The following is a 24,781-nucleotide window of genomic DNA, read 5'->3' on the forward strand; positions in this document are numbered from 1 at the left end:
GTGGAACAAGAAGTTTCATGAGCAGATGGAATTGATGGCATTTGAGAGATCCAGTTTTGATAGCTGCGTGTATGTCAAGAGAAGTGGAAATCTAATACTGGCCTATCTACTGCTGTATGTGGATGATATTCTGCTGGCAGGATCAAGCAAGAGTGAGCTGCTGTCTGTCAAGGAGGAGTTGAAGCAGAGATTTGATATGAAAGATCTTGGGGAAGCCAAGAGAATCTTGGGTATGGATATTGTCAGGAACAGAAAGAAGAAAGAACTGAAATTGGTTCAGGCTGATTATATCAGAAAGGTGGTAGAAAAATACCAGGTAAGGAGTGAAAAGTCAGTATCCACTCCATTGGCTAGCTGCTTCAAACTCAGTAAAGAACAGATGCCAAAGACAGCTGAAGATAGAGAAGAGATGAGCAGGATACCCTATGCAAATATAGTGGGAAGTGTGATGTACTTGATGATATGTACAAGGCCGGATGTGGCTCATGCCATAAGCGTTGCAAGCAGATATATGGCTGATCCAGGTAGGGATCACTGGGCAGCACTAAAGTGGATTCTGAAATACCTGAAAGGGTCTGTCATGGTTGGCTTGAAGTTTGGTGGTGGAGTTTGGTCTGAGGAGAGGGAAAGTCCTAGAAGGATTCTGTGACTCGGATTATGCGGCTAACTTAGACAACAGAAAGTCTCAGAGTGGTTACATCTTCACACTATATGGCACAGCAATCAGCTGGAAATCAAATTGCAGTCTGTGGTTGCACTGTCCACAACCGAAGCTGAGTATATTTCTCTGACTGAGGCTGCAAAGGAAGGAAAATGGTTGCAAGGAATCTTGGAAGATTTAGGAATGAAGCTGGGAGCAGTGAAGATTAACTGTGACAGCAACTCGGCTATATGTTTAGCAAAACATCAAATGTTCCATGAGAGGTCGAAGCATATAGATGTGAGGAGACACTTCATCAGAGATGAGATTCAAAGTGGAAAGATCAATGTGGTGAAAGTTCCTACCGAAGAAAATGCATCAGACATGTTGACAAAATCTCTGCCAACTTCGAAATTCAAACATTGTTTGAAGTTGGTTGAGATTGTGGAGTGTTGAAGCTTGTAACAAGGATTGAGAAGGGAATCCAGATATTGATGGAGTTTTGCAAGGACAAGGTGGAGATTTGTGAAAGTGTGTCCATGCAAACTACTGGAGCTCGGCTTCTGAGCTCGGAAATGAAGCTCGGCTTTGAGTCCGGTTGTGATCGAGTGGTGGAGCCTCGGCAGCTCCGAGAAGAGATCAAGAAATAAAGCTCGGCTTTGAGCTAGCCGAGAAAGGCAGTTCGGTTGATAACCGAGAAAGGCAGTTCGGTTGATAGCCGAGAAATGCAGTTCGGTTGCTAACCAAGAATGGCAGTTCGGTTTTAGCCGAGCAGCGGTTATAACTAACTTTGGGAAATAGAGTTAGTTGGATTTTATTTTCTTGATTGCATCTTGTATAAATAGCTCGATAGAGCTCAGTAGTGAAAGACGCAGAACACAGATTACACACACAATTAGAAGAGAATTCTTGCACTAGCTAGCGTTTGCTTAGAGTGATAGATTGTGAGTGTGAAGTTCTTGTATTGAGAGTTCCATCAATAAGATTCCGGTCATCTTCTCCGTGGACGTAGGTGAATTATCACCGAACCACGTTATATCGTTTGCGTGCTTTATTTCCTCGTTCGTGCGTGTGCGAGATCGGCGGTATCACGACCCAACACTAGTAATTAGCTAGCAAGATTGTAGCTTATCTTTATGCACAACCTCATCAGTTCACACATGATGTGGGCTTGTTGAGAGGCAAAGCCTGTATTTGAATTAAATGTGTGCACCTTTAATTTGAAAATTCGAATGTGATGAATCAAATTAGCATGGTTAAAAAAATGTACGTACTTATAATACTAGTATGAATGCATGATGGTGGGCACCGACGTGACAAGACTCTTGTGACTGCATTTAAAGCTTGTCCATTTTAATCAAGGTATATACTACCCCTATATTTACATAAGTCATTTAATTTTCTGGAATTTAACTTTAATAGTTGAGGCGGGAATTACTACTTAACATTTATTTATTTTTTTGTTTATTTAACTTTAAATGACCAAAACATGTGCATCTTGGAAAATTGCATTTTGAAAAATAGGCCAATTTAACCTAGCTAGAAGAAAATGGAGTTAATGTGGTGTATGGTGGGCGTGTAACGATACATAGCGGCTCAAATTTATTATACTCCTACTATACAATTCTAATGTATTTATACACATTGCTGTGATCTACTTTACACATATATAAACATTGAAGTCATAATTCTACCACAAATTGAAATGTACGTAGATGGCATTTGGCATTCGCAAACACAATTGTTACTCTTAATTTGCAGTCACAGGGAAAGAAAAATGTTTTAATATGTGAACAGAAATTTAATATTTTTATGTGACAAAAAATCTACAAAATATATGAAGAAGCATAATAATTAATATGAAAGACAATATTAAATTATTTGTAGGGTAAAGATAAAAGTATTAATTAAATAAAGGAGTTAGTTTAGCAAGATATGTGGTCAACCCAAATTGTATCCATTTTATAGTAAAAGAAAAACACAACACGCAAACGCTTACTATTTTTATGTTAGAGCGCAAACGATAATAAATTTTCTTTTATTCAAATACTCCAAGATAACTACTTAGCCAGTGAAATAAATTGTACATGTAGGGCTGAATAACTAAAACATTTAATTAAGGTTTGAATGTTTGATAGTAGTATTTTGGTTCCTTAAAATGTTTCGTGATCGCAACCTTTTGAATTAAATCACACTTTTTAAAAGAATAAATTGAGGCTTCTCAGTGTAAGAGTGATTCTTCACCCTTCTAGATCCCTAATTTAACAACCAAACAAATTTTTGATTTTATTTTTTATAAAATCATCAAATTGAACACATTTTGTAGTACAAATGATGGTGCAAAAAAAGGCGGTTTGATTTGCATATGTTCGGTGAAGAGGTAGGAAGGTGTTCACTAAAATAATCCATTCAGCCCCCACCAAACAAGTTTTATTTTTTGGCAACGTCATTCTCTTATACAAAAACCATGCTTGCTTTACTTGTACAAATTATACATAAAAGCAACAAAAAAATTCCACTGGTGACTAATTGCACAGCCATGGTACAGGGGCTTCTCCATTAAAATTGTCTGTTGTTACACCTTTTCTCTCTATACAAATCCATAAAGGAAAATGTATAACAAAGTGACCCCTACCATTCACCTTAAATTTTGGGTTTTCGGATTCCAAAAATGACAAAACATCATCTCTTATTATTGATAACTACTGTACTAAACTAATCATCACATTCATTGGTCCTACTAATTACTAAACAATCAAAACGGATCCCCATTCCCATTATTCAAGATTCTCCTATTCACAATCCCAAAAAAAAAAAAAAAAGTCACCACCCATAAATACTTATGTGTTGAATTCAATTGCGTGAATCTGAGGTCTCTCATTAACTGAAAATCGTTCATCCGTCTCTCTCACTTTCTTCCTCCGCCCTATGCCTTTTCACCATTGTTTCTCGGCATCATTTCTTCCCCCTTTTGTCAATCTTTAAAAATTGAAATATGGTTTCCTTTCTTCTCTGTTTAGACGGCACCTTATTTTATCACTGCAAAAATGGATGTTAAATCTTGAATTCCTTTGACTCTTTCAAGAGAAACATGCCTGTTTACCGATCCTTCGTCACGTGTGACGACCCCAAAGGCGTCGCCGACTGCAAGACCGTCGCAAAATCCAACAAAGCCCGACAAAAAAAACTCCATAAAACATCAACATCATCAAACTCAAAGGAGGAGGGCGGCTTGTGTTTTCAAGTGATGGAGGTTTCTAGAGGCGCAGAGAGGCTCAGCAAAGCGGTGGAAAGGCCGCACACCTCCACCGACTTGCTGAGAGGCGCTCTGCATTTGCAGCACTCCCTTGTTATGTTTGGGAAATTGCACAAGGAGAAGAGGCCTCTTGATCTACTAGATGATAATCTTAAGCCTCGAGTTTCTGCATCCAGAGATTGCTATGATGAGCTGAGGGATGTAATTAGGGAGAGCTTCGCCAGGCTGAATTTATTGCCCAAGGAGAAACTAGTTTGTGATGCTGATAGAAAGCACTCTGAGTTGTGTGTCGATCTGCCGTCTTCTAGCTCGAGCCAGACCTCGTCTTCGCTGCTCCACTCGGGCTCCTCGGGGTCTCCCAGCATCTGGCTCGAGAAGAAGTCAAACTTGATTGCGAAGCTCATGGGGTTGGAGGAAGCAATGCCCTTAAAAGCAGGGGATGGTGCGTTTTTGAAGGAAAGGAGAAGCCCTTTCCTTGATATTCATCTGCCGAGGCCTAACAACAAGCCTCAGTTCAAGCTAGCTAGAAGAGAGACAAGAACTTTAGAAGAGATCATTGAGACTATGCAGTTTAAGGGGATTTTGGGGAGAAAGTCTTTACATGATTACAAGTTGCATTCTAATGCGTTGTTCTTGAGGAATGAATCGGCTGTTGATACTCCGCCTATCGTGATCATGGAGCCTCTTCGTGTTCGTGCTGATCAGTGTACCGATGGTGGGGAGCACCTCAAGAGTCGACAAACGCCAAGAAAGACGGGGGCAGAGCTTCCACCTAGACCAGAGTTGAAGGCAAAGAAGCCTAATGAGAAATCTGCAGTAGATCATTCTTCTAAACAGAAGCTCGATAAGAGAACTCAAGCGAGGCCAGTAAAGAAAGCAGCACTAGATAGCCTCTCTACGACGAGGACGAGCCAACCGAAGCCTCTTCCTCCACAAATACAGAAGAAAGAAGTTCCCAAAATAAGGAAACCAAAAGATGCTAAGCCTCAAAGGTCTGATAAAACTCAAAATGTAACCAAACTTGCTGCAGTGAAGACTGTGAGAGGAAACAATGTCTCTAAAAGTCTGGTTGCTATAGGAAAGGTTGCAGCCGCAGATAAGGGCATGAAACCGACACCTCTTAGTCGAACTGTTCCAAAGAAGAGTCCGCGGAAAGGTGAATCCAATAGCAAGCCCTCACCACATGTAGTAAGTTTCATCTTTCTATGTTAGCATTTAGGCTGTTATATTAATGGAGTCTGCATACTAATACTGAGCTAACAAAATGATGCAGGTTGAAACTATCGTCAGCGAGTTCGTGCTGAAGAATACAGAACCAAAACAAGCTACTGAGGAAGTGGCTAAAGCTTATAATGTGTCTGGTAAATCACTAAATCCAATCAATATGATTTTTCGTAATGCTTTTTGTTTCTGCTATAATGGTTAGAACTGTGTTCATTATATTCTAGAGGACTATTGGTTATTTTGAAAACCATAGAATGCCATCTGCTAATAAGTAACTATATTCTTCAAAACATTGTAAAAATCTTACATTCTATTTATACACAAAACTAGTGGAATTCTAGTGGAACCTTGAATCGTCTCTCTTGGTGATAGAAAGTGGTACTCTGTATTGTTGACACCCAAAGCATACTAGTATTGTTAGAACTGTGGCGGTTGATTTACACGAAGACATTAATCAGATAGATGCAACTATTTTTTGTATCTACATAGTGATTCTCTATTCAATACAGATAGTTCAACGAATGCAACAAGTTCTCCTAGAGATGCTTCGGACGTAACTAGCAAGGATGATCCCCATCATATTGAAAATGACACTTTGTTTCCAAGTTTAGATTCAGATCAGATCAAAGGCTGCAAAATCCTAATGAATTCAAGATATTTACTCCTAAGAAGTGCTTCATTTCTCAATCATGTAGAGGAGCTCTTCGACACAGGCACTCATGACTCTACAGTCTTTCAAAATTCAGTTGATAGTGAAGGGCTTTATGATGCTCTTCTCCTCGACTGTGCAAAAGAAATACTAGAGCGTAAGAGCCTAAGCTGCAGGGGCACGAGAAATCTTTGGTCACAAAACCTCTTGAGAAGGCCGAAATACCATTCATCTATAGAGCAGTTGGTAGAGGAGATAGCTGATATCATTGAAGGTTTGCAAAACTACAGTGAAGTTTGTGGAAATATAGTTGTCATAGACAGCATATACCCGATGCTGGACAAAGACCTAAGGCGGAATGAAGAGGTGACAGGTGCTTGGGATTCTGGCTGGAGGAAGGGATATGCAATGGAAGCAGTTGATGAAGTGATGCATGAAGTGGAAGAGCAAGTTTTGAGTGAAATAGTAGCTGATGTGATTACAGAAATTATGCAATAAATTATTGAGCTTTTGGTGTAAAAATTTCATTAGATTAATCAGTACATATCCTGACAAAACATAGAGATGTAGAGAGTTCTACTATACAATTCTAATGTATTTACACACATTGCTGTGATCTACTTTACACATATATAAACATTGAAGTGATAATTCTACCACAAATTGAAATGTACGTAGATGGCATTTGGCATTCGCAAACACAATTGTTACTCTTAATTTGCAGTCACAGGGAAAGAAAAATGTTTTAATATGTGAACAGAAATTTAATATTTTTATGTGACAAAATATATGAAGAAGCATAATAATTAATCTGAAAGACAATATTAAATTATTTGTAGGGTAAAGATAAAAGTATTAATTAAATAAAGGAGTTGTTTAGCAAGATATGTGGTCAACCCAAATTGTATCCATTTTATAGTAAAAGAAAAACACAACACGCAAACGCTTACTATTTTTTTCTTAGAGCGCAAACGATAATAAATTTTCTTTTATTCAAATACTCCAAGATAACTACTTAGCCAGTGAAATAAATTGTACATGTAGGGCTGAATAACTAAAACATTTAATTAAGGTTTGAATGTTTGATAGTAGTATTTTGGTTCCTTAAAATGTTTCGTGATCGCAACCTTTTGAATTAAATCACACTTTTCAAAAGAATAAATTGAGGCTTCTCAGTGTAAGAGTGATTCTTCACCCTTCTAGATCCCTAATTTAACAACCAAACAAATTTTTGATTTTATTTTTTATAAAATCATCAAATTGAACACATTTTGTAGTACAAATGATGGTGCAAAAAAAAAGGCGGTTTGATTTGCACATGTTGGGTGAAGAGGTAGGAAGGTGTTCACTAAAATAATCCCCACCAAACAAGTTTTATTTTTTGGCAACGTCCCTCTCTCATTTATACAAAAACCATGCTTGCTTACTTGTACAAATTATACATAAAATCCACAAAAAAATTCCACTGGTGACTAATTGCACAGCCATGGTACAGGGCTTCTCCATTAAAATTGTCTGTTGTTACACCTTTTCTCTCTATCCAAATTCATAAAGGAAAATGTATAACAAAGTGACCCCTACCATTCACCTTAAATTTTGGGTTTTCGGATTCCAAAAATGACAAAACATCATCTCTTATTAATTACTAAACAATCAAAACGGATCCCCATTCCCATTATTCAATGATTCTCCTATTCACAATCCCAAAAAAAAAAAAAAAAGTCACCACCCATAAATACTTACTGTGTTGAATTCAATTGCGTGAATCTGAGGTCTCTCATTAACTGAAAATCGTTCATCCGTCTCTCTCACTTTCTTCCTCAGCCCTATGCCTTTTCACCATTGTTTCTCGGCATCATTTCTTCCTCCTTTTGTCAATCTTTAAAAATTGAAATATGGTTTCCTTTCTTCTCTGTTTAGACGGCACCTTATTTTATCACTGCAAAAATGGATGTTAAATCTTGAATTCCTTTGACTCTTTCAATTGAGCTCAGAGAAACATGCCTGTTTACCGATCCTTCGTCACGTGTGACGACCCCAAAGGCGTCGCCGACTGCAAGACCGTCGCAAAATCCAACTGATGGATCCGCGAATTATTGATGTTAGTAAATGCTGGTAGAGAATTATGACACAATGAATTTACGTGGTTCGATTTACTGAGGTAAATCTACGTCCACGGGGAGAAATGAGGGCAGGTTTGTATTGCTTGATCTGCGAAAATACAGCTTACAACACAGACTGGCTATATGCTATTTTATCTCTAGAGAGCTTAACCCTTTTCTATCAGATCTAAGTTCTATTTATACATTGAACTAGGATCGTGGTTTGCAGCCCCACTAACAAGATCGTGGGTGAGCAATAACTGCTCAATAACTGCTTCATACCACTAAATAGATCGTGGGTATAGTGGAGGTCGTGGAGGCCTTTCGTGAGTCCACCAACTCCTAGTTCGGTCGAATGCTGAGACCGAACTGTTGGACTTTACCGATCAGCTCTTGCCGATCTGAGAGGAGAGCTTGACTGGTCGGCTTTTACCGAGCTGTAGGCTGAGTCCGAACTCTTTGGTCGTGCCGAACTCTTTGGTCGTGCCGAACAGATACTCTTTCTTGGGCTCTGGGCTGATGGGCCGTCACTGTTATTGGGCTTGCCATTAGGGTTTAGTTCGTACCCCATCACTACCCCCCCCGAAAAGCGAAGTGGATCACTTCGGCGAGGTGAGTCACTTCGGCATTCTGGATAACGGTAAGGGGGAGGCTGACGTCAGGGGACGTGCCTAGCGCATGCCTGCATTAAATGCGACAGTAAAATCCGGCCATTGATTCCTGAAAAGGTGGGATTCGAAACGGCGCAACGATTTCGAAATCTTTCCCGTATCTGATAAATACGCTCTTTCTTCATCATTGAAGCACTTTTGCTGTTGCGTCTTCTATACTCTCTTTCTTGCGAAAATTCCCTCTCCGCTTTCAAGAATTTTTTCAGACTATCTTCACCTTCAAAAAGTAAGAAAAATGTCTTCTTCTTCTTCGGAGTCGGGTAGCGGTAGGAAAGGGGATAAGGGGTCTTCTGGCCGGAAAGGGTCCGGGGAGAAGACCGTAGAGTATTTCCATAGTATTTTGAGTAAGGATACTGTGGTATCCCTACCCGAAAAATACTTTTTTCCTGGGGGAAAGGCGGTGGTACCTGACGGTGACCATAGGGCTGACTCCCCGCCGGAGGGGTACGCCACCGTGTACGAGGCCTGCTTAGAATGCGGGCTTCGTTTCCCCCTCCCTTCTGCCTTTATAGATTTACTAGATTTTTTTCAGCTTCCTTTAGGCCAAGTGACTCCGAACTCTTGGAGGCACTTGTCGGCCTTCGCTGCCGAACTCCGTAGGTTAGGAAGGGATTTGTCTTTGAAGGCGATCCTTAAATTCTTTCAATTTAAGAGGAAGGGGTCTTGGTTTTACTTGATCCCTTTACAGCCCTTTAGGGCCTTTTGTAAAACGAAGTGGCCGAAGTGGCAAAATCGCTTCTTCTACTATGATAGGACCGCGGCTCCTAGTTTTCCCTGGAGAGGGCCGGAGTCCGTTATCCGTCACCCTCGGCCTGAACCGTTGGACGAGCTCGATGGCGAGCTCAACAAGATTCCCATAGTTAGGAAACAATACACGGAGTCTGAGCTCGTCAAGGGCGACGTCGTGTTCGACATCTCGTCTTCGGACGAAGAGGCCGAGGGTGAGGATTTCTCATTATCTTTATGCTCTACTGCTTTAACGAAGAAAATCTGACTTTGCTTTCTTGCTTTTTGGCAGTGTACATGCTGAGTAAGGCTAGCCGCAAATCTTCGGAGTCCAAGGAGCCGGAGAGGCCGAAAACCGCCAGCTCGGCGTCTGATGCCGAGAGGACTCCGAAAAGGCAAAAAACCTCTTCGGATCCGAAGAAGCCGGAGTCGACTTCGGCAAGTAGGAAGGGGAAGGCCCAGAAGCCCCCGAGAGCGCCAGAGAAAGACGTGGTCTTGGCGCCTCCTTCGGAACATATCTGTGAGCCGTTTTTATGGCCCACGGACTTCGCCGAGGTGAATTCTCTTCTTGATTTTCTGGCCTTGCTTTTTTCCTGTATTTTTTGTGGCCCCTTTGTTGACTTTTTTCTTTATTCATTTTCAGAGGAACGATATGCTCTCCAAGCTCGTCGCCGTCGAACTCTCCAAAGCGTCCAATGACTATGCCGAGATGCAGAGGAAGTTGGCGGCTGCTTGTCATCGGGCCGAACAGGCTGAGGCTAACTTTGAGAAGGCCAGAGCTGCTAGGATTTCGGCCCAGGATGAAGCTCAGTTTGCCAAGAACCAGCTCGTCATCCAGCGAGAGCAGACGAAGCGGAGCGATGCTGCTGCCGTGGTTGCCCAAGGGGAGGCTCTCCGTGTTTACACGGAGAAACTCTTTTTGAGCAGCCAGTTCTCGGCCTTTGTCGGTAGCCTGGTAAGGCTAATTGCCGATAAGGGCGAGCAGGGGGCCGACGTCGTGCTGCCTCTGTACAGCCGAGAAATAGCAGCTCGGCTTCAGAATCTGCCGCTCCTTGAGGAGCTCGCCTCATCTTCGGTCCTGCTTTCTGCAAACCGAGTTCGGAGTTGCCGAGCTGATCGGGACGAGAACCTGGAGGCTATCTTTGCCTCCGTGGGACCCGTTTCACCCGCTTCGACTTACAACGGAGAGGGTGAGGCCGAGCCGCTGGAGCTGGAGGCCGAAGTCGAGCGGGCCGGGCATCCGGAGAAGGAGGCCGATCAGGAGGCGGAGGCGAGGCCGGCAGGAGGCGAGGCGGAGGCTGAGGTAGTTCAGGAGAAAGAAGCTGAAACAGACCAAGGAGCCGGAGACGAAGCTGGCGGAGTATGATTTCGTCTCCCTTCTCTTAGTCTAGTTTCTTCTTTGTAAAATGGCCTTGAAGCCCTCCTAGTGTAAAAAATTTTCCTTGTGAATGAAAAATTCTCTACACTTGTCTTCGTATAGCTTTTCGTACTCGCCTTTATTCCTGTTGTATTTTACTATCTGCTCGGTACAGCTGCCGAACTAACATAGCTGCTTTGTACTCAAGGAGATGGAGTTACTTCACTGGAAACGGCTGTACTCTTCGGCTTTAGACGAAGCTGAGAAAAGAGCTATAGCCGATCAGACGAAGAATGACGAGCTTCTGGCTCGTTTAGTGAAGCTGGAGGCCGATAATAAGGACTTAGAGTCCGATAAGAAGGATCTGGAGGCCGAGCTGAGTACGACCATTGCTGAGAGGACTGCGTACGAGGATTACATCCGTGTGCGCGGGGGATTGACCATATCAGATGTTCAGAGTCGAGTTGACGAACTGTGGGAGGAATATCTTGTACTCCGGAGGAACAATGCGCTGGAGAGCTCGGCTTGCCAACAAGTTGTGAAATCGTTACGGCGCTGGGCTTCTCGGTACGACATTGTTCTTTCTCGGCGCCCCTCCATAGAAAGATTCCTTCGGCATGTAGTGCCAACAGATGCTCGCACTCCAGATCAAGCCTCTGGTTCCCTTGTTCAAAATCCTACTTCCAGTCATCAACGAACTCCGGAACAGCCGGAAACGTCAAGACGAGAACGGGCTCAGGAGCAACCGGAATCGTCAAGACAGGGACGGACTGACATTCGCCGAGGAGTTGTGACTATGAGCGAGCAAGATCAGCAGATGATTATTGCAGAGACTCTTCATCGCCGAGGTGTTAGGACTTCTCGGGCTCGGGGAAGAGGCGCTGGGTCGAGGATAGCATCTCGTCGACCTGCTTATTCTTCATCTGCTCGGAACAACCGAACTCGGCTTCCAGAGGATTTTGCAGATAGGTGGCTTAACTTCAGCAATCCTGGACAGTAGAATAGTCCTTTGTAATAGCGTAACGCCATTTTGTAAGGTAGCTGAGTTGTATGCCGAACAAGATTTGAAAAATGAAATTTTGTTTTCGCTTCTAACACTGTATTTACAGCTTAGCGAAAAAATTTCATCGTACTTGTCCTCGGTCTTATGAAGTAAACTTCTTTGACCGAACTCGTCTTTGGTCTGATGAAATAAACATCTTTGACCGGACTCGTCTTTGGTCTGATGAAATAAACATCTTTGACCGGACTCGTCTTTGGTCTGATGAAATAAACATCTTTGACCAGACTTGGTTTGTGTTCTAATTTGGCGATTTTTGTCGCCGGGATCGAACTTTCCCTTGTCCTAATTCGGCGAGTTTTATCGCGTGGATCGGACTTTCCCAGTTAACCGAAGTGGTCTTATGCAGTAAACCTCTTTGACCAGACATGGTCGTCCCCTGTCTTATGAGGTAAACTTCTTTGACCGAACTTGGTCGTCCTAATTCGGCGAGGTTTATCGCGTGGATCGGACTTTCCCTTATTGCAGTTCGTTTCAGACGAAGTGCTTGTTAAGCTGAATTGCGGTCTTGTATCCTCCTTGGAAGCTTGGACTCACAATCGTTGGCTTATTGCAGTTCGTTTCAGACGGACTGCTTGTTAAGCTGACTTGTGGTCTTATATCCTCCTTGGAAGCTTGGACTCACAATAGTCTTTAATAATCGATCTAAAAAGGGGATCAGTCTTTAAAGAACGATATACCTTGGTACCATTTGTAAGAGACGACAAGCACATAGAGACAAAACACATAGAGAAAAAATGAAAAAGACGAAAGAAAAAAAACTTTAATAAACCTTTCATAAAACGACAAGTAAAAAGTACAAGTAAAAACAAACAAATAAAAACATGTACCCCTATGACCGAACTAGACACAAGACAGACTGACCGGACTTTGTCTCTTACAAGTGGAACTTCTTGAGGTTGGAGACGTGCCATGTTCGGGGTACTTGTTCTCCTGACATGTGAGTCAATTTATAAGACCCTTTGCCGAGGACCTCTGACACCCGATATGGACCCTCCCATGTGGGTTCGAGTTTGCCCAGCTTTTCTGCTCGGCTTACTTCGTTGTTTCTCAAGACGAGATCTCCCACTTGAAATTGAAGCTTTTTCACCCTTTGGTTATAATACCGGGCTACTTGCTCCTTATACTTGGCTGCTTTTATGCACGCCAATTCTCTTCTTTCTTCGGCGAGATCTAGCTCTGCTCTCAGTCCGTCGTCATTCATTTCTGAGGAGAAATTTAGAGTTCGGGGACTGGGTACGCCGATCTCCACCGGAATTACGGCTTCAGTGCCGTACACCAGACTATACGGGGTTTCACCGTTGGAGGTTTTGGGTGTAGTTCGGTAGGACCACAGGACTTGAGGGAGATTTTCTACCCATTGTCCTTTGGCTTGTTCTAACCGAGCTTTTAACCCTTTCACCAGAATCCGGTTCGTTACTTCCGTTTGTCCGTTTGCTTGGGGATGGGAGACCGAAGTGAACCGCTGTTGAATGTTCAGCTCTTGGCACCAATTCTTGAACGTCTTGTCGGTGAACTGAGTCCCATTATCCGAGATGAGGATGTGGGGTATGCCAAATCGGCACACTATGTTCTTCCAGACGAAGTCCAATGCCTTTGAGCTCGTTATCGTAGCTAATGGTTCAGCCTCCACCCACTTCGTGAAGTAGTCCACGGCAACGATAAGGAATTTCATTTGCCGAGGAGCTTGAGGAAGTGGTCCCACTATGTCTATGCCCCATTGCATGAAAGGCCAAGGGCTTTGCATAGTGTATAGATCGGTCTGCGGCATCCTTGGGACATTTGCATGAATTTGGCACTTCGTACACTTCTTGACGAGCTGCACTGCCTCTTGTACCATGGTTGGCCAATAATATCCCCATCTCAGAACTTTTTTAGCTAAAGCTCTGGCTCCGATGTGGCTACCGCACGATCCTTCATGAACTTCTCTGAGGATGTAGTCCGTCTCTTCTGGTCCTACGCACCGCAATAACGGCTGGAGGTAAGACTTTCTAAAGAGGACTCCTTCATGAAGTTCGTACCGAAGTGCTCGGCATGTGATCTTCCGAGCTTCTCTCTTATCCTCGGGCAATTGTCCTTGATCCAGATACTGCAAGATCGGCGTCATCCAGTTCGGCGAGCTGGATACTGAATGTACCTCGGCTTCATCAACGCTTCGATGCATTAATTCTTCCGCCTTTGAGTTCGGATCTGAGGCCAACTTACTTAAGGTATCTGCTCGGCTATTTTCCGCTCTGGGAATGCGGATTATCCGAAAATAGGAGAAACTTCGGCTGATGCTTTGCGCTTTGTCCAAATACTTCTTCATTCTCTCGTCACGGGCTTCACTTGTACCCAACATGTGATTTACTATGACTTGTGAATCACAATGGACTTTGAGAGATTTGACGAGCAGACTTTGCGCTAACTGGAGTCCGGCCAGGAGGGCTTCGTACTCGGCTTCATTATTAGTAGTGGGGAATAGGAACCGAAGTGAGTAGGTTACCTCGTGTCCGTCGGGAGCGACAAGTAAAATGCCAGCTCCACTTCCCATCTTGTTTGAAGCCCCATCTACGAATCCGCTCCAGCAGTCCGGCGGTTCTACTTCGGATTCCAAGGGCTGTGCTAGTTCGGCATTGGCAGAATTCTTCTGTTCGGCAATAACAGGAATTGCTTGATCGAACTTTGCTTCTGCAAGAAAATCTGCCAAGGCTTGTCCCTTGATGGCTTTCCGAGGTAGATATTCAATTGTGTGCTCTCCCAACTCTATAGCCCACTTGGCGATTCTGCCTGATGCTTCTGGTTTGGTCAACACTTGCCGAAGTGGCAGATCAGTTAAGACGCATACCTTGTGAGCATAGAAGTATGGCCGCAGTCTCCTTGCTGCATTTACTAATGCCAGAGCAATTTTTTCCAGAGGTTGATACCTGGTTTCTGGACCTCTTAATGCTCGGCTTGTAAAGTAGATGGGAAGCTGCTTTAGGCCTTCTTCTCGTACAAGCACCGCGCTGATGGTTTGATCCGATGCCGCTAAGTATAAGAATATCACTTCGGCTTCGGTTGGAGCAGAGAGAATAGGAAGCTCGGCTAGATAACTTTTGAGTTCGTCAAAGGCCTTTTTCTGCTCGGCTCCCCACTTGAACTTTGGTGCCTTTTTCAACACCTTGAAGAACGGCAGTTGCTTTTCGGCTGCTTGGGAAAGGAATCGATTCAGTGCGGCTAGACATCCGGTTAGCCTTTGCACGTCATGTATGGACTTCGGCATTGCCATGTTCTGAACGACTTGAACTTTTGAGGGGTTTGCCTTGAGTCCGTCCTTTGAAACCCAACAACCCAGAAACTTTCCCGAATCTACCAAAAAGGTACACTTTTGGGGATTAAGTTTGAGGTTGGCTTTCTTGAGCACGTCGAGAGTGGACTTGAGGTTGTGCTCGTACTCCGAGGTGCTTTTGCTTTTGACGACTATATCGTCAACATACACTTCGACCTCCTTTCCAATCAGGTGCCGAAAAAGCTTGTCTACCATCCTTTGATAAGTGGCTCCGGCATTCTTTAAACCGAATGGCATCTTTTTATAAGCGAAAATGCCGAAATCAGTAATGAAGGCCGTTTTTGAAGCGTCAATCTCATCCATTAAAACTTGATGGTATCCTTTGTACAGATCAAGAAAACAAAAAATTTCAAAGCCTATCAAAGCTTCTACTTTTTTATCTATGTTCGGAAGGGGATAGCAATCTTTGGGACAGTGCTTATTTAGATCGGTGAAATCTATGCACATCCGCCATCCTCCTTCCTTTTTCTTGATCATGACAGGATTGGCCACCCACGAAGGATACTTCACTTCGAATAACACATCCGCCTTCAATAATTGACGGACTTCGTCATGGATGACTTGACTTCGTTCTGCCGCAAAGAGTCTTTGCTTCTGTTTTATCGGCCGGACTGAAGGATCAATATTTAACCGATGAGTGATTACCTCGGGGGGCACTCCGGTCATGTCCAACGGAGACCATGCAAAGACGTCTTTATACTCCTTGAGGAGCTGGATGGTTTTTTCCCGAAGTAGGGGCGTTCCCGCGAAGCCGATCTTAACCGTTCTGGAGGGATCGTCTTCGTACAGCTGAACTGTCATTGAGTTCGGCTCCGGTATGACTTCGGTCATCGCCTCTGACTCCGGCTGCTGTGATTGCTATGCTTGGTGGTGCCGATCTGACTGCTCGGCACTTCTAAGCGCAATTTGCAGACATTCCTTTGCTCTCTTTTGGTCACCTCGGATGACCGCTATCCCTCCTTTAGTAGGGATCTTGATGGTGAGGTGATAGGTGGAGCAAACGGCCCGAACTGTGTTGAGCCAGTCTCTTCCCAGGATGACGTTGTACGGGGACCGAGCTTTCACCACGAAAAACTCAATCATCGTACTGGAGCTAGTAGGCGCTTTCCCCACCGTGATCGGAAGGCTGATAATACCTTCAGGGCGGGTGTCCTCCTGAGTGAAGCTCTTCAGGGGAAGCGGAGCCGGATTGAGCCGAGCTGGGTCCACTTCTAGTTTGTCGAAGCACTCTTTAAAAAGAATGCTAACCGACGCTCCTGTATCCACAAACACCCTATGGATCAGTTTGTTTGCCACTCCGGCTTGGATGACAATGGCGTCTTGGTGAGGAGAGATGGCCGGGACGGGATCAGCAGCCGAGAACGTAATCACTTCGTCCTGCTTCAGCCTTTTATGCGTTGGCTCCTCTCGATTGGAGCCTCTGCGTTCTGACTTTAGGGACGACTTGGTCTTCCCGGCAGGGAGCGCGTCAATAGTCTGGATTACTCCATCATATTGCGGCTCGTCATCGTCTTCGGGATCCGGCTGCCTTTTCGGATCCTGAGGAGCGCAGTTTGCACCACTCTGCTTTTTATTCTTCTTTGGCTGCTTACTTCGGTATTTTTTCAATGTCCCTGCCTTCACAAGAACATCGATACCTGCAGCCAAGTTTCTGCACTCCTCAGTATCGTGACCGTGGTCTTGATGGTAGGAGCAGTAGTTATCCTGTGGTCGGCGCGCGGCTGATTTCGTCATCCGCTTTGGCTTTTCGAATAGGTCAGAGTGCAGTTCGAAAATTTCCGCTCTCGGCTTGTTCAGCGGTACGAACTGAGCGGGCGGCTTCTCGGGATTGAGACGAGGTCCCAATCTGTCTTGCACCGGAGCCCTTTGAATTCTTTCAAATGGAGTCCGGCGAGGATGCCCCTGATCGCTATGATCGGGCTTCCTTCTGTCTCCTCGGGACGATGAGCTGTCTAACGACCGTTTGCGACGGTCTGCCTCATCGGCCCGGGAGTACTGGTCCGCAATGTCCCACATTTCCTGAGCTGTCTGCGGACCGCACTCAACGAGCTTCCTGTAGAGAGCTCCGGGCAGGATTCCATTTTGGAATGCCGAGATGACAAGCAGATCGTTGAGATCGTCTACTTGCAGGCATTCCTTGTGGAATCTTGTCATAAAGTCGCTGATTTTTTCGTCGCGACCTTGACGAATGGAAAGCAGCTGAGCCGAAGTGATTCGGGCTTCCGCTTTCTGAAAGAACCTCCTGTGGAAGACATCCATTAGATCTCGGTAAGATCTGATGCTGCCCTGGGGGAGGCTATCGAACCACCTTCTCGCGTTCCCGATGAGCAGCTCAGGAAACAGCTTGCACATGTGGACCTCGTTGAGACCCTGGTTCGCCATGTTATATTGATAGCGCCCCAAGAAATCGTGAGGGTCCACGAGCCCGTCGTAAGTCATCGACGGAGTTCGGTAGTTTTGTGGTAGGGGAGTTCGGGTGATGTCGTCCGAGAACGGAGTCTTCAGTGCTCCGTACACGGCGAATCCGATATCTCGTCGGTATGGAGGAGATTGAGTTCTCCTGTGATTCCGGTACCGAGGAGGAGCTGGAATATGTCGGGGTTGAGGATTCTTTCTCCTGGGAGATGCGACACTACTGCGGTAGTGACTTTCTTGTGCGGAGGGAGAAGGAGAATCCGTCGTTTTCGTCTCCGGCTGCTTTTGGCTTTTTCGCAGGAAGGTTAAGAATTCCTCCTGCTTTTCAGCCAAAAACTGCTTGACAGCCTCATTCAAATCGGGCTGCTGGGAAGACTCAGTGGGGCGATTTTTGGAGCGGCTTGTTCCTTCGCCATGAGAACTGGTGGTGGATTTATCCCTAGGCTGTTTTCCCGACCTATGGGATGGATTGGCTTCCTCCTGGTTCTCACGGGCCGGAATACGGGTATTCTGCGATCTGGTATGCATTTTTTTTTTTTTTTTTGGGTGGAAAAAATGGATCAAAAATTCGCTTTATCACAAATTTTGTTCTCTGCTTCCCACAGACGGCGCCAGTGATGGATCCGCGAATTATTGATGTTAGTAAATGCTGGTAGAGAATTATGACACAATGAATTTACGTGGTTCGATTTACTGAGGTAAATCTACGTCCACGGGGAGAAATGAGGGCAGGTTTGTATTGCTTGATCTGCGAAAATACAGCTTACAACACAGACTGGCTATATGCTATTTTATCTCTAGAGAGCTTAACCCTTTTCTATCAGATCTAAGTTCTATTTATACATTGAACTAGGATCGTGGTTTGCAGCCCCACTAACAAGATCGTGGGTGAGCAATAACTGCTCAATAACTGCTTCATACCACTAAATAGATCGTGGGTATAGTGGAGGTCGTGGAGGCCTTTCGTGAGTCCACCAACTCCTAGTTCGGTCGAATGCTGAGACCGAACTGTTGGACTTTACCGATCAGCTCTTGCCGATCTGAGAGGAGAGCTTGACTGGTCGGCTTTTACCGAGCTGTAGGCTGAGTCCGAACTCTTTGGTCGTGCCGAACTCTTTGGTCGTGCCGAACAGATACTCTTTCTTGGGCTCTGGGCTGATGGGCCGTCACTGTTATTGGGCTTGCCATTAGGGTTTAGTTCGTACCCCATCACCAACAAAGCCCGACAAAAAAAACTCCATAAAACATCAACATCATCAAACTCAAAGGAGGAGGGCGGCTTGTGTTTTCAAGTGATGGAGGTTTCTAGAGGCGCAGAGAGGCTCAGCAAAGCGGTGGAAAGGCCGCACACCGCCACCGACTTGCTGAGAGGCGCTCTGCATTTGCAGCACTCCCTTGTTATGTTTGGGAAATTGCACAAGGAGAAGAGGCCTCTTGATCTACTAGATGATAATCATAAGCCTCGAGTTTCTGCATCCAGAGATTGCTATGATGAGCTGAGGGATGTAATTAGGGAGAGCTTCGCCAGGCTGAATTTATTGCCCAAGGAGAAACTAGTTTGTGATGCTGATAGAAAGCACTCTGAGTTGTGTGTCGATCTGCCGTCTTCTAGCTCGAGCCAGACCTCGTCTTCGCTGCTCCACTCGGGCTCCTCGGGGTCTCCCAGCATCTGGCTCGAGAAGAAGTCAAACTTGATTGCGAAGCTCATGGGGTTGGAGGAAGCAATGCCCTTAAAAGCAGGGGATGGTGCGTTTTGAAGGAAAGGAGAAGCCCTTTCCTTGATATTCATCTGCCGAGGCCTAACAACAAGCCTCAGTTCAAGCTAGCTAGAAGAGAGACAAGAACGTTAGAAGAGATCATTGAGACTATGCAGTTTAAGGGGATTTTGGGGAGAAAGTCTTTACATGATTACAAGTTGCATTCTAATGCGTTGTTCTTGAGGAATGAATCGCCTGTTGATACCCCGCCTATCGTGATCATGGAGCCTCTTCGTGTTCGTGCTGATCAGTGTACCGATGGTGGGGAGCACCTCAAGAGTCGACAAACGCCAAGAAAGACGGGGGCAGAGCTTCCACCTAGACCAGAGTTGAAGGCAAAGAAGCCTAATGAGAAATCTGCAGTAGATCATTCTTCAAAACAGAAGCTCGATAAGAGAACTCTAGCGAGGCCAGTAAAGAAAGCAGCACTAGATAGCCTCTCTACGACGAGGACGAGCCAACCGAAGCCTCTTCCTCCACAAATACAGAAGAAAGAAGTTCCCAAAATAAGGAAACCAAAAGATGCTAAGCCTCAAAGGTCTGATAAAACTCAAGATGTAACCAAACTTTCTGCAGTGAAGACTGTGAGAGGAAACAATGTCTCTAAAAGTCTGGTTGCTAGAGGAAAGGTTGCAGCCGCAGATAAGGACATGAAACCGACACCTCTTAGTCGAACTGTTCCAAAGAAGAGTCCGCGGAAAGGTGAATCCAATAGCAAGCCCTCACCACATGTAGTAAGTTTCATCTTTCTATGTTAGCATTTAGGCTGTTATATTAATGGAGTCTGCATACTAATACTGAGCTAACAAAATGATGCAGGTTGAAACTATCGTCAGCGAGTTCGTGCTGAAGAATACAGAACCAAAACAAGCTACTGAGGAAGTGGCTAAAGCTTATAATGTGTCTGGTAAATCACTAAATCCAATCAATATGATTTTTCGTAATGCTTTTTGTTTCTGCTATAATGGTTAGAACTGTGTTCATTATATTCTAGAGGACTATTGGTTATTTTGAAAACCATAGAATGCCATCTGCTAATAAGTAACTATATTCTTCAAAACATTGTAAAAATCTTACAATCTATTTATACACAAAACTAGTGGAATTCTAGTGGAACCTTGAATCGTCTCTCTTGGTGATAGAAAGTGGTACTCTGTATTGTTGACACCCAAAGCATACTAGTATTGTTAGAACTATGGCGGTTGATTTACACGAAGACATTAATCAGATAGATGCAACTATTTTTTGTATCTACATAGTGATTCTCTATTCAATACAGATAGTTCAACGAATGCAGCAAGTTCTCCTAGAGATGCTTCGGACGTAACTACCAAGGATGATCCCCATCATATTGAAAATGACACTTTGTTTCCAAGTTTAGATTCAGATCAGATCAAAGGCTGCAAAATCCTAATGAATTCAAGATATTTACTCCTAAGAAGTGCTTCATTTCTCAATCATGTAGAGGAGCTCTTCGACACAGGCACTCATGACTCTACAGTCTTTCAAAGTTCAGTTGATAGTGAAGGGCTTTATGATGCTCTTCTCCTCGACTGTGCAAAAGAAATACTAGAGCGTAAGAGCCTAAGCTGCAGGGGCACGAGAAATCTTTGGTCACAAAACCCCTTGAGAAGGCCGAAATACCATTCATCTATAGAGCAGTTGGTAGAGGAGATAGCTGATATCATTGAAGATTTGCAAAACTACAGTGAAGTTTGTGGAAATATAGTTGTCATAGACAGCATATACCCGATGCTGGACAAAGACCTAAGGCGGAATGAAGAGGTGACAGGTGCTTGGGATTCTGGCTGGAGGAAGGGATATGCAATGGAAGCAGTTGATGAAGTGATGCATGAAGTGGAAGAGCAAGTTTTGAGTGAAATAGTAGCTGATGTGATTACAGAAATTATGCAATAAATTATTGAGCTTTTGGTGTAAAAATTTCATTAGATTAATCAGTACATATCCTGACAAAACATAGAGATGTAGAGAGTTCTACTGTATTAACTGCTTGATTCATTCTATAATTGATAATACACTTTGGTCTCCAATTTCCTTCATCTGCACTAAACAATTACACAAACACATAATACATTAAGTTCATCTTCTTACATAATACTCCCTAGTATCACTAAGGATTTATTTAACTAGTTCATACCGAAAGAAACAACACAAATACATAATACAATAAGTTCATCATCTTATGTGAAGTCACACTAGTATCACTAAGGATTTATTTCACCAGTTCATTCATAAAAACAAAAACAGAGAGAATATACTGCAACATGCTAGCCTAACGTTGAAACTAACTCAGAAGTTTCGGATATGTTCTTACTTGTTTTGCTGGCTGCAAGGAGAAAGGAAATACAAATAAGTACTCTCAAGTTCCACAAAAGAAACTATCATAGATGATTTTATGGGCTGAAAATCAAGAAATAGTACACAGCTTAACACCTTTCAATTAAAAATGCTAACCCCAGGTCCAATTTTCAATCAGTGAGTAATACTACAACAGCATAAGATTGATTTTCAGTACATATTTGAAGTAGACATCTTAGCTTGAAAATTGAGTGTTTGTATCATTCTAGAAGGATCCAAAAAGTTAATGCAATCCCTTCCTAATATACTTTAGAAATCAGATTTTAATCAAAATGATACATAAGGTGGTAGAGTGAGAGAGTTACCAGTCTTGAGATATTTTAATCAAAATATCTGCACAACAAGTAAAAATATGCTTCTCCGGCTCCCCATGATCCCTTCAACAGCAACAACTCCCAAAAATCCAATAATAAAACCCAAGGCCATTGATATGCCAAATTCTTGGCTCACAATGCTGCCATCTTTCTAGATGTTTTTTCCTTGATAAGTGATGAGTGGATGATCTCCTGGGCATAACTTGAGAGGGAGTCCACAAAGTCCATCGTTCCCGGCATAAGCAGATGCATTGAAACTCTGTAGTTGAGTACTAGCTGGAATTCTGCCCCACAAACTATTATTTGCCAGATCAAGAACAGCCATAAATTTTAGTTTTGCTAAGCTATTGGGAATGTGACCAGAGAGTTGGTTCCTAGACAGATCAAGCACTTCTAGCATCTCCATTTCACCAATATCTGAAACTATGGTCCCTGTCAACATATTTCTTGATAGGTTCAAGGAAATTAATGCCCTCATACTGGAAAATGATCTAGGAATACTCCCTACTAATCTATTGTTGGACAGATCAATGAGTTTGAGATGTTGAAGAATCTTCCGATATTCAAATTCCCCACCTTTCCACTCAACAAATGCATACTCGAACACTTTCAGAGGCTCGTATAGTGTAGGGTAGAAGGTGATGGCAACTCCGAGCACAGTTGTATTCTTCTTGCTCAGTGAGGTAAATATGTTGAAGCAGTGAGGAATTTCTCCTGATATATTGTTTCTGGAGAGGTCCAACACTTGGATGTGAGTAATACTGCAGATTTCTAGCGGGATGCTGCCATAAAATCTATTGCGTCTAAGGATTACATATACCAAGTTCTTATATGCACCTATCCATGCAGGGATATTTCCTGTTAACTTGTTCCCTCCGACATCAATGAACATCAATTCTCCACACTTGCTTAAAGTAGAAGGCAACTCGCCAGACAGATTATTGGCATGCAAGTTCAAAGAGTTTAGCATTGACATGTTGCCCAAAGTACGTGGAACTTCACCAGAAAAACTGTTGTTACCTATATTAAGATATTCCAAGTTACTTATTTTCTCCCAACAATTTGGTATCTCTCCATCCAATTGGTTGTTGGAGAGGTCAAGGATCCTCATTTCCACAAGCAATGTTGAGCATATAGATGAAACTGATCCTGAAAACATGTTTTGACTCAACTGAACAGTCAACATGTCTTGTTGAAGCAATGGTAGAGGCCAAGAAAGGTTGTTAGAGCTGACATCTAAATATTCGATGGAAGTGGGCAGGAGATGAGGGATAGTCCCACTAATATGATTATGAGATATATTTAAACTCAAAAGTGCAGACAAACTCCACAGCCATCTAGGTACTTCATCTGATATATGGGCATAAGAAAGATCAAGGAAACGAACGTTCCTCTGAGTTTGAACCCATTGGGGGAAATGAGGGTTCATGTTGCATCCTGCTAACCTGATAACATCCAACTGAAAAGGCGGACTCCAGTCCTGGACGATTTGCAAACTCAGCGAATTGAAGGACAAGGCAAGCACCTTTAAGTTGTGAAGTATCGTGAAGTAGGCCTCAGAGATGATACCTTGCAATGAGTTAAAAGATACATCAACTTCTTCAAGAACTGAATGCTGGCTAAGACTTTGAGGCATTAATCCTACAAACTTGTTGCTTCCTACATTGAGTTTTTTCAATGCTGAAAATTTCTTCAATCTCCAACTTCCCATTGACATGTTTGCTTTAGTAGATAGATTCCCAAATAAAAAGTCCTCAAGATCTCCACTAAAGTTATTACTGGACAAGTCTAAGGCTTGCAAATGACTCAAATTCCTCAATGATTCAGATATGCCACCTTCAAGCATGTTGCTAGAAAGATCAAGATCCTCAAGGTCTCCCAAACACATGAGGGATTTGGCCATCTAATTTATTCTCTAGAGTGTATAATTTAGAAAGGCTCGTGCTTGTGTTAAATAAACAGTCAAGGTTGAAAGACACGAACTCGTTAAATGACAAATCAAGGATGGAAAGAGATGCAAATGAAGAATTAGCAGAGGGTGGTCTAGCTGGTATAGCAGCTCCAATGTTGGAGAAAGCTAAGTGCAATTCTTGCAATGAACGAAGCTTTAGTATTTGTTGTAGCCAACTCGTATGACTTAAGTCAATGAAGCTCGATCGAGTCGATGCAGAAAAGAGAGATGAGAAAGCCAATCAAGATTCTCAGACCTTAAATTATAATCACCCCAGAGATAAAGTGTCCTCAGGTTGGTCAGGTTTCCTAGTTGAGGAAGAAGAGTCCCATGAAGGTTGCATCCACGAAGATTCAAGTGCTCTAACTGTTTCATGGAACCCATAAATTGTGGGTACTGATCATCAAAATCATTCATGCTCAAATCCAACTTAGTTAAATGACGCAATTCCAGCAAGGCATCACTAATTTTACCTCTCAAAGGTTTGGTGTAACGATAATATTTGTAGTCATAACCAAGTAGTAGAGCGATCACATGAGCAGAGGTGGTGTTGGTGTTGGTGTTGGTACATACAACACCCTTCCATTTGCAGCAATCCTTCCTGCTGTCTTCACTTCCCCACGATGAGAGAATACCTCTCTCATCTATAACACCTTTCTTGAACCTCACCAGAGCTTCTCTCTCCCTCTCCACGCACCTTACTTCGCCTGAAACAAACCGGAAATCACAACATTCCATGCACAGTAAAACAACAAGAAGAAATTTTATAGCTATTCTTTTTTTAATATTCATCTTTTTGCTTTTTTTTTCTTGAAAGTTTGGGCAAAAATGCTTCATGGAAAATAAGTGGTCTGGTTTACTTGATAGTTTGAAGATCATGAGAAAAAAAAACTAGATTCCACGCCTTGCTTTTTGAGTTGGATTATTCGAAAGACTTTTGACTTTGAGTGAAGAAAAATCTCATTTTGTT

General features: G+C 43.3%; 4 protein-coding genes across 5 annotated transcripts; 3 read left to right on the plus strand and 1 right to left on the minus strand.

The window, feature by feature from the left end:
- Positions 1–3,450: 3,450 nt before the first annotated feature.
- LOC121740903 lies at positions 3,451–6,428 on the plus strand. The gene is made up of 3 exons (XM_042133556.1): positions 3,451–5,084; positions 5,170–5,257; positions 5,630–6,428. The coding sequence occupies exons 1-3, from the start codon at positions 3,732–3,734 to the stop codon at positions 6,265–6,267; spliced, it is 2,079 nt and encodes a 692-aa protein (XP_041989490.1). The 5' UTR covers positions 3,451–3,731; the 3' UTR covers positions 6,268–6,428.
- Positions 6,429–7,568: 1,140 nt separating this feature from the next.
- Positions 7,569–19,167, plus strand: LOC121810664. Its single transcript, XM_042211416.1, has 2 exons — positions 7,569–7,843; positions 18,624–19,167. Exons 1-2 carry the CDS (start codon positions 7,770–7,772, stop codon positions 19,165–19,167), a joined length of 618 nt encoding a protein of 205 aa, XP_042067350.1. The 5' UTR covers positions 7,569–7,769.
- LOC121811402 lies at positions 19,168–21,143 on the plus strand. The gene is made up of 3 exons (XM_042212256.1): positions 19,168–19,901; positions 19,987–20,074; positions 20,447–21,143. The coding sequence occupies exons 1-3, from the start codon at positions 19,278–19,280 to the stop codon at positions 21,082–21,084; spliced, it is 1,350 nt and encodes a 449-aa protein (XP_042068190.1). The 5' UTR covers positions 19,168–19,277; the 3' UTR covers positions 21,085–21,143.
- LOC121811401 (receptor-like protein EIX2) lies at positions 21,144–24,635 on the minus strand. 2 transcript variants are annotated; one of them, XM_042212255.1, is made up of 2 exons: positions 21,852–24,635; positions 21,144–21,233 (listed from the first exon to the last, which is right to left on the minus strand). In XM_042212255.1, exon 1 carries the CDS (start codon positions 23,761–23,763, stop codon positions 22,012–22,014), a length of 1,752 nt encoding a protein of 583 aa, XP_042068189.1. In that variant the 5' UTR covers positions 23,764–24,635; the 3' UTR covers positions 21,144–21,233; positions 21,852–22,011. The 2 variants fall into 2 exon arrangements, with proteins under 2 accessions (XP_042068189.1, XP_042068188.1); XM_042212254.1 differs by lacking the exon at positions 21,144–21,233 and adding an exon at positions 21,287–21,514.
- Positions 24,636–24,781: the final 146 nt, after the last annotated feature.

Source organism: Salvia splendens, chromosome 7, assembly GCF_004379255.2.
Source record: "Salvia splendens isolate huo1 chromosome 7, SspV2, whole genome shotgun sequence".
Classification (NCBI taxonomy): Eukaryota; Viridiplantae; Streptophyta; class Magnoliopsida; order Lamiales; family Lamiaceae; genus Salvia; species Salvia splendens.

What these genes read in the sequence shown, in the direction of transcription:
- LOC121811401 (XM_042212255.1), bottom strand. Translation starts at nt 23,763, where the DNA reads ATGGCCAAATCCCTCATGTGTTTGGGAGACCTTGAGGATCTTGATCTT.
- LOC121811402 (XM_042212256.1), top strand. Translation starts at nt 19,278, where the DNA reads ATGCAGTTTAAGGGGATTTTGGGGAGAAAGTCTTTACATGATTACAAG. An exon ending in GCAAGCCCTCACCACATGTA is followed by an intron (nt 19,902 to 19,986) that starts GTAAGTTTCATC and finishes AAAATGATGCAG; the next exon opens with GTTGAAACTATCGTCAGCGA. An exon ending in TAAAGCTTATAATGTGTCTG is followed by an intron (nt 20,075 to 20,446) that starts GTAAATCACTAA and finishes TATTCAATACAG; the next exon opens with ATAGTTCAACGAATGCAGCA.
- LOC121810664 (XM_042211416.1), top strand. Translation starts at nt 7,770, where the DNA reads ATGCCTGTTTACCGATCCTTCGTCACGTGTGACGACCCCAAAGGCGTC. An exon ending in TGCAAGACCGTCGCAAAATC is followed by an intron (nt 7,844 to 18,623) that starts CAACTGATGGAT and finishes GTACCCCATCAC; the next exon opens with CAACAAAGCCCGACAAAAAA.
- LOC121740903 (XM_042133556.1), top strand. Translation starts at nt 3,732, where the DNA reads ATGCCTGTTTACCGATCCTTCGTCACGTGTGACGACCCCAAAGGCGTC. An exon ending in GCAAGCCCTCACCACATGTA is followed by an intron (nt 5,085 to 5,169) that starts GTAAGTTTCATC and finishes AAAATGATGCAG; the next exon opens with GTTGAAACTATCGTCAGCGA. An exon ending in TAAAGCTTATAATGTGTCTG is followed by an intron (nt 5,258 to 5,629) that starts GTAAATCACTAA and finishes TATTCAATACAG; the next exon opens with ATAGTTCAACGAATGCAACA.